This window comes from Lepidothrix coronata, unplaced genomic scaffold (genome assembly GCF_001604755.1).
Source record: "Lepidothrix coronata isolate B3197 unplaced genomic scaffold, Lepidothrix_coronata-1.0 Scaffold14, whole genome shotgun sequence".
Taxonomy (NCBI): domain Eukaryota; kingdom Metazoa; phylum Chordata; class Aves; order Passeriformes; family Pipridae; genus Lepidothrix; species Lepidothrix coronata.
In genome coordinates this window covers 7446116-7460941 of record NW_016690194.1, presented here as the reverse complement: position 1 = coordinate 7460941, position 14826 = coordinate 7446116, and the positions used below count along the sequence as shown (strand labels likewise).

Genomic DNA, 14826 nt, shown 5'->3' with positions numbered 1-14826 from the left:
AAAACAAAACAAAACAAAACAAAACAAAAAAAAAACAAAACAAAACAAAACAAAACAAAAACCAATCCACCTTCTTCTCTAAGACCTGCAAATTATTCTGTGTTGATAGATCCATGATAACCCAAATGCAGAATTAACATGTTAATAATGTCTGTAAGAACTTATAAAAGACTGAGGACCCTGCTTATGTTCTGTCACTCTCCTGACCTTCATTAATTTCTTCTACTCTACATAGTCTTAAGTATGAAGAGTATCAGGCTTTCAAAACTACAGTTCTTGTCATAGAAGCTTACAAATAATCTCAAATATTCACTTGGATTAATGCAGTTCAATTGTGTTTTGACACATCTAAGTCAATGACCTGTAAATTAATTATTCAATTACTGAAAATTATTGAAAAAAATGTTGAAAAAATTTGGGGGGAAAAAAAAGAAAAGAAATTATTGAAATCTCCAGATGAGCTTGGTCTACCAAGAGCCCACTTAGGTGTGTCCTGCAGAACCCTCATGTCAGACAGGATCTACCTTATCCTGGGCCAGACCTGAACCTGGGGTGAGGCAATTACCTGAATTAAGACACCATAAACATGATAGATTGGATTCTAAAAGCTATTCCAGGATGCTACTGCTAAGGCTATGAGCTGCCTCAAGACAAAAAACTTGCAGCTGTGGATCTTATATTTCTGTTTCCATCAGCTAAACATTTAAGTGACATTGCTCAGAAAAACAATTTGATTTCTCTTTTCTTCCTCTTTTCTTCATACGTATTAAGTCAGTCACATTCTGCTCTGGGAGACAGTGGAGACTGTGTTACATGAGACAATCTACCTTTGTAAGAACACACAATAGAGGAATAATATTCGGAGATGTCAGGTGACAGCAAGTTAACCTCCACACAGGTGCACCTTTATGCAGGCAGCATCAGGCTCTACCCCGACTCATTTTCCAAATTCCTTGTCAAATTGGCTAAGTCCAACAACTGGAAAGTTTTCAAGATGAAAAGGCCTTGTTAACGTGACTCAGCCAAGAAATATATGTAAAAGCAGGGAACTCAATTACATCTAGAATGCTGGTGCCCTACTAAGGACAGCAGTTTCAGGTGTGACAGAAATTTTAAGGTTAATGGTTTGGAAGCACTAGTTGAGACTCAGCTTTCTAATGCTCAGGTAATGGTGTTTAGAGAAATAACAGGTGAATGCTTAAAACTAAGTACTGTGCTTAAATATTACTGAAGATAGGAATGCCTAGTAAAAAAGTGAGGATGTGAAATGGAAATATGAACAGTCAGCTTAGATTCAAGATGGTTCAAGCAATTTGACAGACTTGCACAGGATATGCAAACTTACCTGGCCAGCAACATTCAAACCTGTTTACCATCTGTAATCTTGATTATGAATTTTACTAATACAAATCTCCCTCAAATCAGCTTTTTTTTCACTTGCATATTTCTCTTTTGGATAAGAAGATGTATTTTGGTTGATGTATCATGAAACTGAAATGGTGTCTGAAAATAACATGTATCATCATATTCAGTGTGACCTATCTACATAAGAGCTGGCTTTGCAAAGGGACCTCAGAAACAGAAAAGGTTAGAAATAATAAAGAAATATGTTGTATATTTTTAGCAAAGGAGAAAATGTCAAGTCACAGGAGTCAGTGAAGAGCTGGGTGTGGTATGCAAGGAACCACGAAAAAGAGGAGTGTCCGGCTAACAATATCTTAGGGTGACATGAAACATTTACTTTCTTTTTTTTTCTGAAATCTAGCCTAAGAAAAGGTTAGAACAGCACACGGAAACATCTCAACCTTGCAAATAATTTCATTAGAGAAAATGTAAGCTGAGGATTGCAGTCTCTGGCAACATCCTGCACCAAGTCATCCTGAATAAACAGCCTAGCAAGCATTCCTCCTCCCGTCCTCAGATGTGACAGTTGATTGGGTATTATCTGGAGCAGAAAAGGTGTAGATGTATATCAGGCATACAGAAGGCAATAGTTGTCCTATACCTTTTAAGTCTTACACTGCAGAGGAGAAAGTAGGAAGACAAAGAGAAGACCAGAGGTCTTTCTTACACAAAAGAGCGAATAAAGGTTCATTTGGGCAACACTATATCCCTCTAACACTCAATTCCACCTCATCACAAACCCTCCAGATCTTACAACCCCATCCCCATTTATTTCAGTGCCCTGACATAATTTTTCTAAGCCTCCTGCTGTTTTAAGTTTTACCTTTGTTAGGTAATACTTAATTTAGTATTAATTTAATTCAGCATGGTCAGCCACCACCTGGCCACAAACAGGACTCATTGGCCCAGACAACCCCTGCTGCTCCCAGACTTTGGAAGGACAACAACTGCACCAAGGGGAAGTTGGACAAACTTGATATATCTTTAGATATATCTTCTCCCCTTGCTTCTCTCCCCCACCATTATCACTGGTGTGAGGACACTGGTTTGGACATTTTGCTTATATTAGCTCTGGGATTGCTCTGAATAACATGGATATAAAGTTAATGGTTTTGTCTGTTTTTAAAACTTCGGAGTTCACAAAATATCCTGAAACATTTAGAGTCAATGGGTAACTCATCATATCCTGACAATATTTTATTTTTATTTGGACATCTTCTGTTTGCATCTTCAAACCTGTTTTTACTTGAACTGAAATAGTTGCTCAGACTCTATCACTTTGAATTTCATCAATACAACTGGGTATATCTGATTTTTGTTTCATTTACCATCTTTAGTCAATCCTGTAGCTACACAGATATACAACTAAAGGAGAGTATGTATACCAAGATATTCTTTCTTAACCTGGTGTTTCAGAATAGTTTAACAGTTGTATAGCACCTGAATAGATAAATAATTCCGTACCTGTGACAAACACCAAATCCAGTAGATTTACTATTGTAGAAATGTTTTCTTATTTAATGGTGTATTTTAGCCTAAAGGACTGAGGATTTTCAGTATAAAAGACATAATTTTTCAGGATTGTTTATTAACAATAGAATTTTGTTCAGGTGGTTTAATAGTTATCCAGGGAGCAACTCCAGAGAGGCTAAAGCAATAATACTCTGGATGGTTCACATCACCACCAGAAACTAAATGACATGATTTATCATCACTTTACTTCAGTTTTACACTCGTGCAAGTTCAGGGTTTAGAGAGTTGTGGAGGAACATTGAATTGACGAATAATGTACCATTTTCCTCTCTGACTAAAAAATAACCCCTGTGAAAATATTCTGTAGTGTTTCTTAGAAATCTGGGGTGGGAAAGATCACCATGTGAACTAGGTGTTAGTAAGAGTTTTATACCTGTGGCCAAATAGTAATTCAGAAGCTGGTAATTTTAAATAGTATGTGGATAACTCCTCAATACTGGGGAAAAGAATCACCTGTTTCCAAACTCTCACAATTCAGTGAACACTCTCTGGGAACAGATGTTCTAAAACATAAACCAAATTTCTTTCAACATCTTTCTACAATTAGCAGCTTTTTAAACACGTTATCTTCTCATGTTAAATACTTTCTTTACTCTATCTTTTCTAGATAAACCAAGGACAGAGGCACCATTTTTTAATCTAGCAGACAGGTCTCTGATGTCAAATTCTCTTTCTGGTTTCTACATAAATGGTATATAAAATATTTATTTCCGTACTCTTTAATAATTAACAGCTTTTAAAAAAGTACATGAGAAATCTCATCTCTTTCTAGAATGAAACCTAGAATGAAACATACCCTCCTCAAACAGTAGTGTTAACACCCACATTTGTCCCTGTTCGTCAGTTTTAGTCCTTGTTACTATGTTCATTCTAAACGTAGAAGATGAAAAATTTATGTCAATGGTTAGATTGACTACTCTTAGATTTTAATTCACCTTAGTATCTTGATTAACATAATTTTGAAAAGAGAATTTAATTTGATTTCACTTCTGCTATTTAGTATTGACTCTGTTGCTGATTGTTTTTTCATACTGACCGCTGTCCTTTGGTTTTATACCAAGTCCACTTATATGAGTTGACATGCAGTAAACAATCTGAAGAAAATACAAGCATGTAATTAATTTTAAAATACTGGTTGTATGTACAAGCTTGAGTGATGCAACAGCATCATGAAAATTGTTATGAATGGTTTGACAGATGAATAAAGTAAGGAATTATTTTAAGTGTTATTAAGTAATCAAGGAAGTGTGTCAGCAATACTGAATTTAAACAAGGATCATACTAATCTAATTCTGTACCTCCTGCAGCTTCTAATAAGCTCATTTTTATCTATGCTCAAGTAGATTGAATGGTAGTTAAATTAATTTAAGAGAGACATGATTTGTGCAACTCTTTCTCTTATTGTACAAGTTTCTGAACTGATGCATAAGTATGTGCTATGTGCCCTCCCACAGATGGTAGAACCCATCAAAAAGGATCCTAATTAATGTCACGGTGAATGCTGACACAAGTTGACAGAAACAGATGAGTCCCTTCAACTGACCATGAAAGTGCATTTGCTCATTCTGTATGTATTAGTCACAGCATGTAAATTTATGAATATTTATCCATTCAGACCAGACTTGGGAATAGATCTAAATATTACTGGAAATTCATTGTCATGGGCTTCAAGTGCTTGATTTACTGCTTTGGGGGGAAATATATAGAAGTGGTAAAGAGGAAAACAAATGCACAGTCAGTGCCTCTCACCATGGTCTCTCTACTTTTTTCGCTCAGAAACATGTCCAGTGTCACCTCTCACCCTTTTCTGTGCTCTGGACCTTTTTTTCCTCCTTCTCCAAGTCATTTTGAGAGATCAACTTACTTCATGAGGTAGAAACAGGATTAAAACAAAATCAGCAGTACAAGCCTGAATACTTGGGAGTCATTCCCCTTTTCCTCTGGTTTTGCCACAGATTTCAAGAATTCTGAAAAAGGAAATGTCTTGATATCTGTATTTCATTCCATTTCAACAGGATCCTTGTGCATCTCACACAGGAGATCTAGAAGGACAACTAAGTCTGATGCAACATTTCTCATTGGCTGGATGTTAGTCTCCACAGTCAACAGTAATCAGCTGAAATTAAGCAGATGAAGAAAAATAGAAAATCTAGACACAGCCTTCACTGTTCGATGACTTATGTCTCCATTGGAAAAATAAGTTCTATGCACTTAGTTCTGTGGTTTTTAAGCAAAAGATTAAGTGCTTATTTTAGCACAAAGAAATTGAAAAGTCTTGCCAAATCGAAATGGTAGCTTTTTAGCCCTGCTTTGCTCAGGTGGGACATTTTGGATGAAAAAAAAGGATGATTCATTGGTAAAAAGTTAAGTGAAGAAAACGGACAAATACAAATAAAAATAAAAAGATTTGTGCAGTGAATCTGAATTTTGAAAAGTGCACTGAACTGAGCAATCACCTCAATGGAGCAGGAGGATTTGCAGGAGCTTGTGAAATCTTTTCCCATATCTTGAGTTTCAGTGTATTTTTGTGTATGGGATTTTCTCCAGCTCATTTCCTGGGGTCCGTTATAATTTAAGGGATTACTGTTCCCCACAGACAGTTATGCTACATGGAATACTCAAATTTAATCCAGCAAAGACATATTTCATGATCAGTCTATAGAACAATAAAAACAGGTATTTAGGGCAGTTTATCTCATTAATATAGCCAAGCTTTCATCTCATTCTCTTCCATGCTATCTTTGACATCAGGGCTGAGCTGGCAACTACGGCTACTTAGGCTTTCCGTCAGACTAATCTTAATCTCCTGCCAACAGCATAATGAAAATCTCAAGTATCTACATTACTTGCTTCTCCCTATTAAACATAATGTGAAAATAATTCCATCTGAAAAGATGGTTTAGGAAATGGAGGTTTAATTGACACCATCAAGAGCCCTTTAAAGAAGTGTGAGTACAGAGAGTGCATGTTTGGCTCCTATCCTATACGCTAATCACAGGGATGCACACGGAATTTCAAATATTGCCTTCTTTGTTGTTTTTAACGCAATCTCCTTTTCTCAACTTCCCACTAAAAGACTGAAAATACTGTAGCATGGACTACTTCAAAAGCCAACAACTGTTCCAGCACTGCTGCTTAGCTCAACCACACACATCTTTCCTTCTTCTTACTGTAATTTACTCCTGAGGAGAAATTCTTTGGCCTCCACATCAAGACACCCCAGCCAGGATCACAAAACTGATGCTCAATGTGATAAATTAAACTATACCAACCCTCAATCTACCTATGAGAAGCTTAAAATACAAAGTACAGGTCAAACATCACTCCAGTTTAAAACATTTGTTAGAAAGGCCAGGGAAGAACACCAGATGTTTAGCAGAAAGGTAATGGAAGAAGGCACAGTTTCCATTTTTTAAGCTATCCTCTCGTAATCTCGCAGCCACCAGTCTCACTGAAATACATTACAGATGAATCATCGGAGACACATATCTCACCATATTTGTCACAGCAATAAAACCCTGCTCTAAAGAACATGCCCTGAGAAAACAGAGGGTACAGCCCTGTCAGTCTCACAGAGTAATAACTTCTCCATCAGCAGTCAATTATTTGGCTATTACCAGTGACAAAAATCAGTGAGATGTGCGACAAACTAGAGAGCTGAGAGACTTTCCTCAGGAGAAATTGCAGCCTTGGAGGTCAGCAGATAATGTTAATTTGTTCCTGCCCAGGGCTTTCAGTCTTCATATTTTCCCACCTTTCCCCAGGGAGTCAAGAGAAATGGTGTCTGTGGATAAAAATTCCTTGCACCTCCCGTGGAAATAAATCACTCCTTCCCATGTGGATGGCGAAAGCCTAGTTATCTGCTGCTCAGTTAAAACTAACACACACTGCACAGAGAGCCACCAAGAGAAAAACAACTAAAACAACTGCACTTTGCTGTATTTATTTCTGCCTTAGTCATTTCAGCTGAATATAGAATGACTCTAGAATTTTTTTTGCAACCACTTTTTTGCAAATATTTCATTTTTTGTACTATTTCTGCAATATTATAATCAAAAGGAAAGGATGAAGGAAGGGAGGGAGGGAGGAAGGGAGGGAGGGAGGAAGGAAGGAAGGAAGGAAGGAAGGAAGGAAGGAAGGAAGGAAGGAAGGAAGGAAAGAAAGAAGCCATCCCAAAGTATAAGAAAATGCTGAGCAAGCATAAAGCAGAATGCCTTAATTATTTAATTTTTTTTTGATACTCACATTAGAGTCTCTTCTAAGAGATTTTTTAACTTGCCTACATTTCAGTCGGAATGAGTTAACCATCAAAAACTTTCTAAACACTGCATTCCATAAATTTATTATGGCAGGAATGAGTTTATCACCTCTGTACACAGACAGTACACTGACTCACTGATACACCAGTGACTACAGTGTTTGTCACACCAAGTTGTCTCCTACTGTATTAAATAAATACAGTTACTGAATAAAAAAGTGACATGTCAACATGAACTCTTAAATATGTCCTTCTTTAAAAGGGAGGTAACTGTGGGGCAATCTATATATCCCCTCTGCAGCATGGAAGGTTATGGTATCATTTTCAGCGGGATCCAATTTTTCCCTGCTTAAACTTTTTTATAAGAAGAATTAGTTGTTGTGTGAGACAGAAAAAAAACCCATGTCTGTGTGTAACCCTCTGAGAATGCCCAGTTCTGATACAAATTTATGGTTTCTCCTACCTGAGTCATTGGTGGTGGCAAACCACACTTTAAATAAATGTTGCATTAGGATTTTAAAAATGTGAACCGCAAGCAGTAAATTAAACAAATGCAGAGAGAGGATCCCCAGGGAGCTCCTGGCCCACCACAGGCTCTGAGCACTTTTAAGGGAGTGGAAGGTTATCAAAAGAAAGACAAGTCCAGCTTATTACAGTACTGGGATGAAGACTCTAAAAACCTTTTGAAGGTACAGAAAGAGAGTATGAAAACTGAAAAAAATAATCACATTTATCATTAACAAGCAAAAACTATGCAGCAGCCCCTTCTACCCACAATTACACACATGACTAACTTTAATCAGACCCTGAAGTCAAGAACAAACACTGAGTTGTGAGGACTGTAACAATCGTGTTTAAAGTAAAAATTACATTCTCTGTTTGGCCTCCTCTGATGGAACAATTGGTGGCAATGCAGGTGGGACAAAACACCCCCTGGCAACTACTGGGACTTCCAAATACGCAGTCACCAGTCTGGGTATGGGGTTTTTTTATTTACTTGGATGCTGCTGATAACCCCAAAAATATGCTGAACCCTTTGAGCTCTCTGAAAAAGCAGCGTTTATGTATAAAAGCAAGTAATACCTGTTATTCTTCAGTCAATTGAACTAAAAGTACTTCCTAACACTTGCTTCTCAAAATTATGAAACAATTCCTGTATAATAACATCTTTTGGTTTTCTCTAGTCTTCATCTCAGGAGAATCCAGCACATTTGCATCCATAAAAATGTTTTTCCTGTATTTGAGATGCCTTCCCCCAAACCACTTCTGCCAATTGTATGTATATGTGTGTATATGTATATTATTAAATAGTAGAGAAATTAGGAACACTACTGAGCAGCTGGAATGGATTATACTTTGAAATACATAGAGTAACTTATAGAAATTATCCAGGAAAGCCTTCCTCCTAGGAAATCCATGTGTGAATAAGGACCATAAAACTAGATCCTTTATTAGTAAAAAATGAAGGACAGAAAAAAAAGGAAGGCTTTTGCTTTTCTTAACTCATTAAATAAAACCAATTTTGTTAAACCAAAGCAGAAAGATGGAATTTTTCCTTCGTGGAAGCAAAGTAAAAGCTGTAAGTTGCACTAGAAAGGGAGGCTTTTTCCTGATTTACTTTTTTTTTAGTTACAGAGGCTCCAGCTCTGTTCCACTGTACTCTGTGACTACAGACCGTGCTTAATTTTTAACATTATATCATAAAATTTGCCATCCTCAGTAGGTACTGTCTACTCTCAAATAGGTTCAAATACTTTTAAAGTGAAGATATTATAGAAACATCCAATTATTTACAGGATTCAGGCTGAGAGGCCCTACACTTAAGCCTCTCTGTTGAATGCATATTCCACATGGCTAATGGTGTCATTCATATGCAACCCGCAGAGAGATTTGGGTAATAAGCACAATTTCTAACTGTGGATTGGGAACACTCTCATTAATTTCTCCACTCCAATTATGAAATGCAAATTGTGAAAAGTAGAATTTGCATCTTAACTTGACTTATATATTATCTCTGCTTTGCACCTTAGGAAATTGCCATATATTAAGTTACAGTTAAAGCTGCATCAATGCCATCACAGTTTACTAGAATCAGAATAATTTTATTTAACTTCCTGGCTCAATCATGTTTTGAACTGCAAGATCCATCCTTTGTCACATTTAAAATGTGTAAATTAAAAGCCACAGTTCAACTGTTATTAACTAAAAGTAATATCTGTCTGCCTAAGGAAGCATTTCCTTTCATTGAATATCAGATTTGAAAAACAACCTGCTAGAGAGCCGGATAAACCTCAAAATCTTGACAGTTCACTGACCAAGTAATTATCCTAAATTTCTGCTTTATCCTAAAGTACGTCTTTATTTCAGCAAATAATTAAACAGTTCATTTAGCAACCTTGTTCCACAAATCCTAGTTCACCTCTTTGCTGATCTGATGGCTACTTTCACTAAGCTTCATATTATCCAAAGCACATTGCCAAGTTTCATTAAAAATGTTGATTTAGCCCTTGGATAAATTGCCAATGTAATACTAGATGTCTATGTGGATAAACACAATTCAACTGCCTTTTCTGCCACCGCACCCACACACAAAGCATGAGAAAGGTAGCACTCCTTTTGCTCTAATTTCTATGTCAAACAGATCTTTATTTGCATTCTTCTGAGTGTTCTTGGTCATATCTAAGAATATATTTTCATTCCAAAGGACTAGAGAATTGCCACATAACTAGCAACAACATCCATAAATCTAAAATATTTGCAGAAATAGAACCCTTTCAGTTTTCATGACTCAGTATTTACTTTAGGTGCCTTTTATTTCAAGATAAATGCTACCTTCTTTGCATACTTTAAAATCTTATAAGAAATACGTAGAAGTTAAGGACATAATTTCTATGTAACAATGACTTGAAAAACTGTGGTTTTACAAAACAATCTGAAAGGCAAGGAGAAAAGAAAAACTTGGCTGATTCCTTTGAAGAAGAGGTATTTTTTTCGTCTGATTTAAGATCTTTTATCAGTCAATTTATGATGCAAAAACATAAAGATAGTATTAGGCTCCTGATGTTTGGCTTGTGACAGCCCTGGTGAACATGAAATTATCACCAGTGATGTCACCAAAATTTCAAATGGAAAATAATTCTAAATAAGCTTTATTTGTTAAAGCAAGGACTGTTGGATATGGTTTTGTGCAACTGCACCTTATTTATAAAGCATTTACATTAAAGAACCAACTCCTTCTGCAGGTCTATGCAGCAGTGTTCAGAAACAAGGGGTCGTTCGTGCATTTGCAAACGTGATCACAATCTGTCATTTGATCCTCCTGCCAAGCAGAAAAACCACGACACGCTTCCAAGGTCTGCACATCTCCCATGTTTGTGATGGAGCCCTTCCAGAGGTGAAGGAATTCTGAGGTTAACTTCCCCCGCTGCCTCCCTGCCGCCTCAGCAGGCTGGGGTGGTTTGCTTGGAATTAGTAATTTTATTTTTTTGCTCAGTGACCCAATACTGGAAAACATTTCTGGGCAGGACCCCAACATCCTGTCAGCTTAAGATAAAGCCTTTTTGTACCATGTAGGATCTGGCATTCCATCAGCACAAATTACTGGAGAGGCTTCATAAAAAAGGAACACCTATATTTGTGAACTGGTGCTAATTCCACATCTCCCAACTTTTGACAGGCTGGAGAGAAGTGAAAATTATTAGCCAAGTAAATTGACTGAAAACTTGATTAGCAGCTGGCAAAAGACTGAAGATGAAGCTCAAAAACCCTCAAGGACGCTGGGAAAAATAATCAGAAAAGTGAAAATTCTTACGGTTCAGCTGTTGTAATTTTTCAGGTAAATGCAGAGATTTTGTATCTCCTTAGCTAACCAAAGAACAACCACTGCCACATAGTGTAAAGGGAAAAAAGGGGAATAGAGACTGACAGAATGGATGTTCCATATCCCAAGCTTTAAAATATAACTAATTATATTATAGCCCAGAAGAAGAGACACTCTTCAGGTTCAGCTGTGACTTGATCTGTAATCATATTAGGACTTAACTGTATAGAAGAAAAACTTAACTGCTCTGTTTTTTTCTAAAATTTGCCCTACTTAAGGGAATTAAAACAAAAATATCAGTATTTTCTTAGTCATTCCCCTACAAGAGGAATACTGAGTCCAAGGCCTTTCTATACTCCTCTGCAATAATTTGCCTCCATAGGTTTTGCTTCAACAATCAATACTAAAAAAAAGTGAAACTGAATTTCAGCCAAACACAGGCAGACTTTCAAAATTAAATGGACAACATACAATGGGGAATGGGTATTTTTCATTGCAATGTACTGTAAAAGAACAGAAAAAATAGAATCTGATATTTTTCTACGCCATTAAAAAAATATAATTTTTAAACTAATAAAACAGGATTGTAAATTTAAACATTCCTAGCTGGCATCAAGCCACAATTTTCTACATCAAAATATAATAATAAAAGATAATTCTCGTTTATTTAAACAGAAGTCTTTGCTAATCATGGGAAATGTCTTTGTAATATACTTGTGTTCCTATCGGTTTAAAGAGTTTATTATCCATGGAATATTACAGACAAAAATGGACTATAAGTATTTTCAAATATAATTTGCCATATATTTTAAAGAAATACCACTAACCATATTGCAGCTCTGAGGTAATACTCTGCATAACTAAGCACCTCCCAGACCACGTGAAAATATTTCCGGAAGTCGAAATTGACATAAGAAGAAAAATACCTACAAGCGCTACAAATTCTGACACTCATGTTTCCAAATGATTTTTTCTCCCCCATGATTTTATTTTCAAAAGAAATCCATTCTGGTCCATTAAACATGGCATTGTGAGTTGATTTCCACTGAAATTTCACAGGCAGAACCACAGGGTGATGAGGTTGGAAGAGACCTCTGGAGGTCACCAATCCCAACCACGATCAGTTGGGTTTGGGACACAACAAATCCTATGACTTCTTTAGGTATAAAAACATTTAAATACATTTAAAAACTGCTTACTTTTCTTCAGGTGGTTGTTCTGCCTCATAAGCTGCCACCTTAGGCCCTGTCCCAGCAGGTTTTGCTGCCCTTTGTCTTCTCTTCCTTCTTGGAGCTGTGTCAGCAACGCCTGGGCTCCCCAGGAGGGAGGAATCCCTTCGTTCCGGTGCTGCCAAAGGGAAAAAGGACCAAAGCTAAAAAGAACTCAAATACAAAACATCACAAGACAATCCTTAAAATTTGGTTTCTTTAATTAAAACCTCTATACTGCTAAGATGGGCTCAGATCTGGGAGCAGTTTGTGTCAAACAGATGGCATAAAGGGAAATTCAAAGAGATTAAATTTAAGCTGGAAGAAAGGCTTCCCTTGATAACTCTTTGTAGTCAGTGGACTGCAAGAACTGGGTAATCTGTCTAGATTTTCACTGACTCCTTCGCTGAGGCTGAGTAAAGTAGGCTCTGTCCTTGTTCATTTACCTAAACTATGATTTCTTACCTGGTTCATATTAAACGTACCATGTACATTCATAAAATACGCATTATCTACACTTAAAACACAATGCCCTCTCTGCTTTGACGATTACCTCCTTAAAGCTCAAATCTCAAGAAAACCAGATCCTTCCTTAAGCGAAAACCCCCCTAAAAAGCCGCTAGTAATGCACTAAGAAGTTACGTAGATATTTTTATTCCAGTTATCAACATCTTGTAGCATATTTTCATTTGGTATGCTTGCTTTAAAAATAAAACCCTTAACTACCTATCATTTTCAAGACAATGATACCCATAACAGCACAAATTTCAACTGAAATACATTAAATAATAATGTGGTTACTGAGGCTGATGCTGTTACAGTAACTTCCCTGATTATTACTTTCTGTGCAATTTAGAGAGGTTTAATCTTGACATGGATGAAAGATTCCATAATTTTGAGATTCAACACAAAAGGTTCTCACAGAAAGTGAGTGTTTCTTCATTCCTTTCACATCTACTGAAAGTGAAACAGGAGGATAATATACAATCCACAAGTGGCATTTTCACGGTTTCTCAAAAAAAAACGTGCTTCTGACCAAGAACACTGTTAAATTAAATAGAGGCTCCAGTGCTTACAAAGAAGGACATCCTGAACATTTAATAATACTAAATATTTACCAGCATGCACTATACCACATCACAGGCCTACAGATATTTGTAGGGTGACAACAGGCATATTTCCAAAGCACAAGCTTAATTAACAAGTTTCAAAGTCCAGTACAGACAAGACACATTCCCACAATAAATGCTGAAAAGGGTTAAACTACTGCCTAGTTCTCCACACTAAACTTTAACTAGATATGCTTACTTTTCCAGTGCTAAATGTTGAAAATATCTTCATGATAGTTACTGTCTACCTGCAGCATGTTGGGGGTAGTATGTCTAACATCTGCACAAACACTATTTTATTTAGTCCAACACCACTGCCTAAAGTTGGCCTCTTCATAATTAATACATATAAAACAGTTTACTGTCAAGAACCCAACAAACTTGAACAACTTTACTATTACTAGCTCTTATCCTTTTTGCTGTTCTCCTCCCACACTCTCTACTTTGGCCAAGAAGTAGATCCAGAGGTTAACCTCATACACAAAACCTACATTATGCTGGTGTTAGATAAAAAATGTCTCTGTTGTGACTTGTGTAATATGCAATGGTGATCATGGCCCTCATGCTCAGCATTGTTCTGTTGTTTAGATACAGAACAAAAACAATTTAAAAGAGAATTTTTTCTATTCTTTCTAAATAAGAATTTTTCTTTTAATATCACAGAAAAAAAAAAAAGTTTCTCATTCAGACAGCCCAGAATGCAATCTTACGAACAGCAGCAGACTGGCTCATAGGCGACGACTGACCACCACAGGCTTGGGGCTTTTCATTTTGTGTTTCATTTCTTTTAAGCCAAACTCCTTGTTAAAACTGCTAATGAAAAGAGGGCATATACTTGAAGCATCAGCATAAGACTTTAAACACACATCCAGCTGCTGCCCTAAAATAATTCCCATTAATGACTTAATTTACAGTACTTGTGTAAAGGTCAAAGAAACCTTCAGCAAAATATTATTCATTGCTCAACACAAAATCATTGGGAAAAATGAGAAACAGTCTGAGATGCAAACCTAGTTTTTCATTCTGAAAATATCTTCTGTCTAAATTTCAGCACCATTTTAAGGAAGTAAAGTTCCTTTACTCCTCAGGAAATTAAATTTCTTACTTTTATATTATGTAATGCAATATGAATGTTTATTACACCTTTGAGAAGAATAGTAGTAGTTTAAATACAGACAAGAGTACTGTTTGATGAAAGTCCACAGTTGAACCACCTAGAACAAGCACTGAACAAGAAAAGAAAATGCTCCCAATAGATAACATACCTTCTGCAGGTGAGAAACTGCAAGAAGCAAAATTGAGAAGAGTGCAAGAAAGGGAACTGTAGCTCAAGTACTAAAAGATTATTTGTGCTAAGATTAAAGACTTTAAATAAAAATTCCTGCTGTATTTTTTTGTTGTTGTTTTGAAAAAAGTGATATTATTTGGTGGGCAGTGGGAGTCTTCAAATAAGATAGAATATTCTAGAAAATAACTGAAAACTAAAAATAACTA

General features: G+C 36.4%; 1 protein-coding gene across 8 annotated transcripts in view; it reads right to left on the bottom strand.

The window, feature by feature from the left end:
• The window catches only part of XRCC4 (X-ray repair cross complementing 4), a 142668-nt gene that overhangs the window by 41352 nt on the left and 86490 nt on the right, over positions 1 to 14826 (bottom strand). For all 8 annotated transcript variants that reach the window (XM_017806215.1, XM_017806217.1, XM_017806218.1 and 5 more), the window contains one exon: positions 12215 to 12362. In XM_017806215.1, the coding sequence (XP_017661704.1) occupies positions 12215 to 12362 (148 nt within the window). The remainder of the gene's footprint in view (positions 1 to 12214; positions 12363 to 14826) is intronic.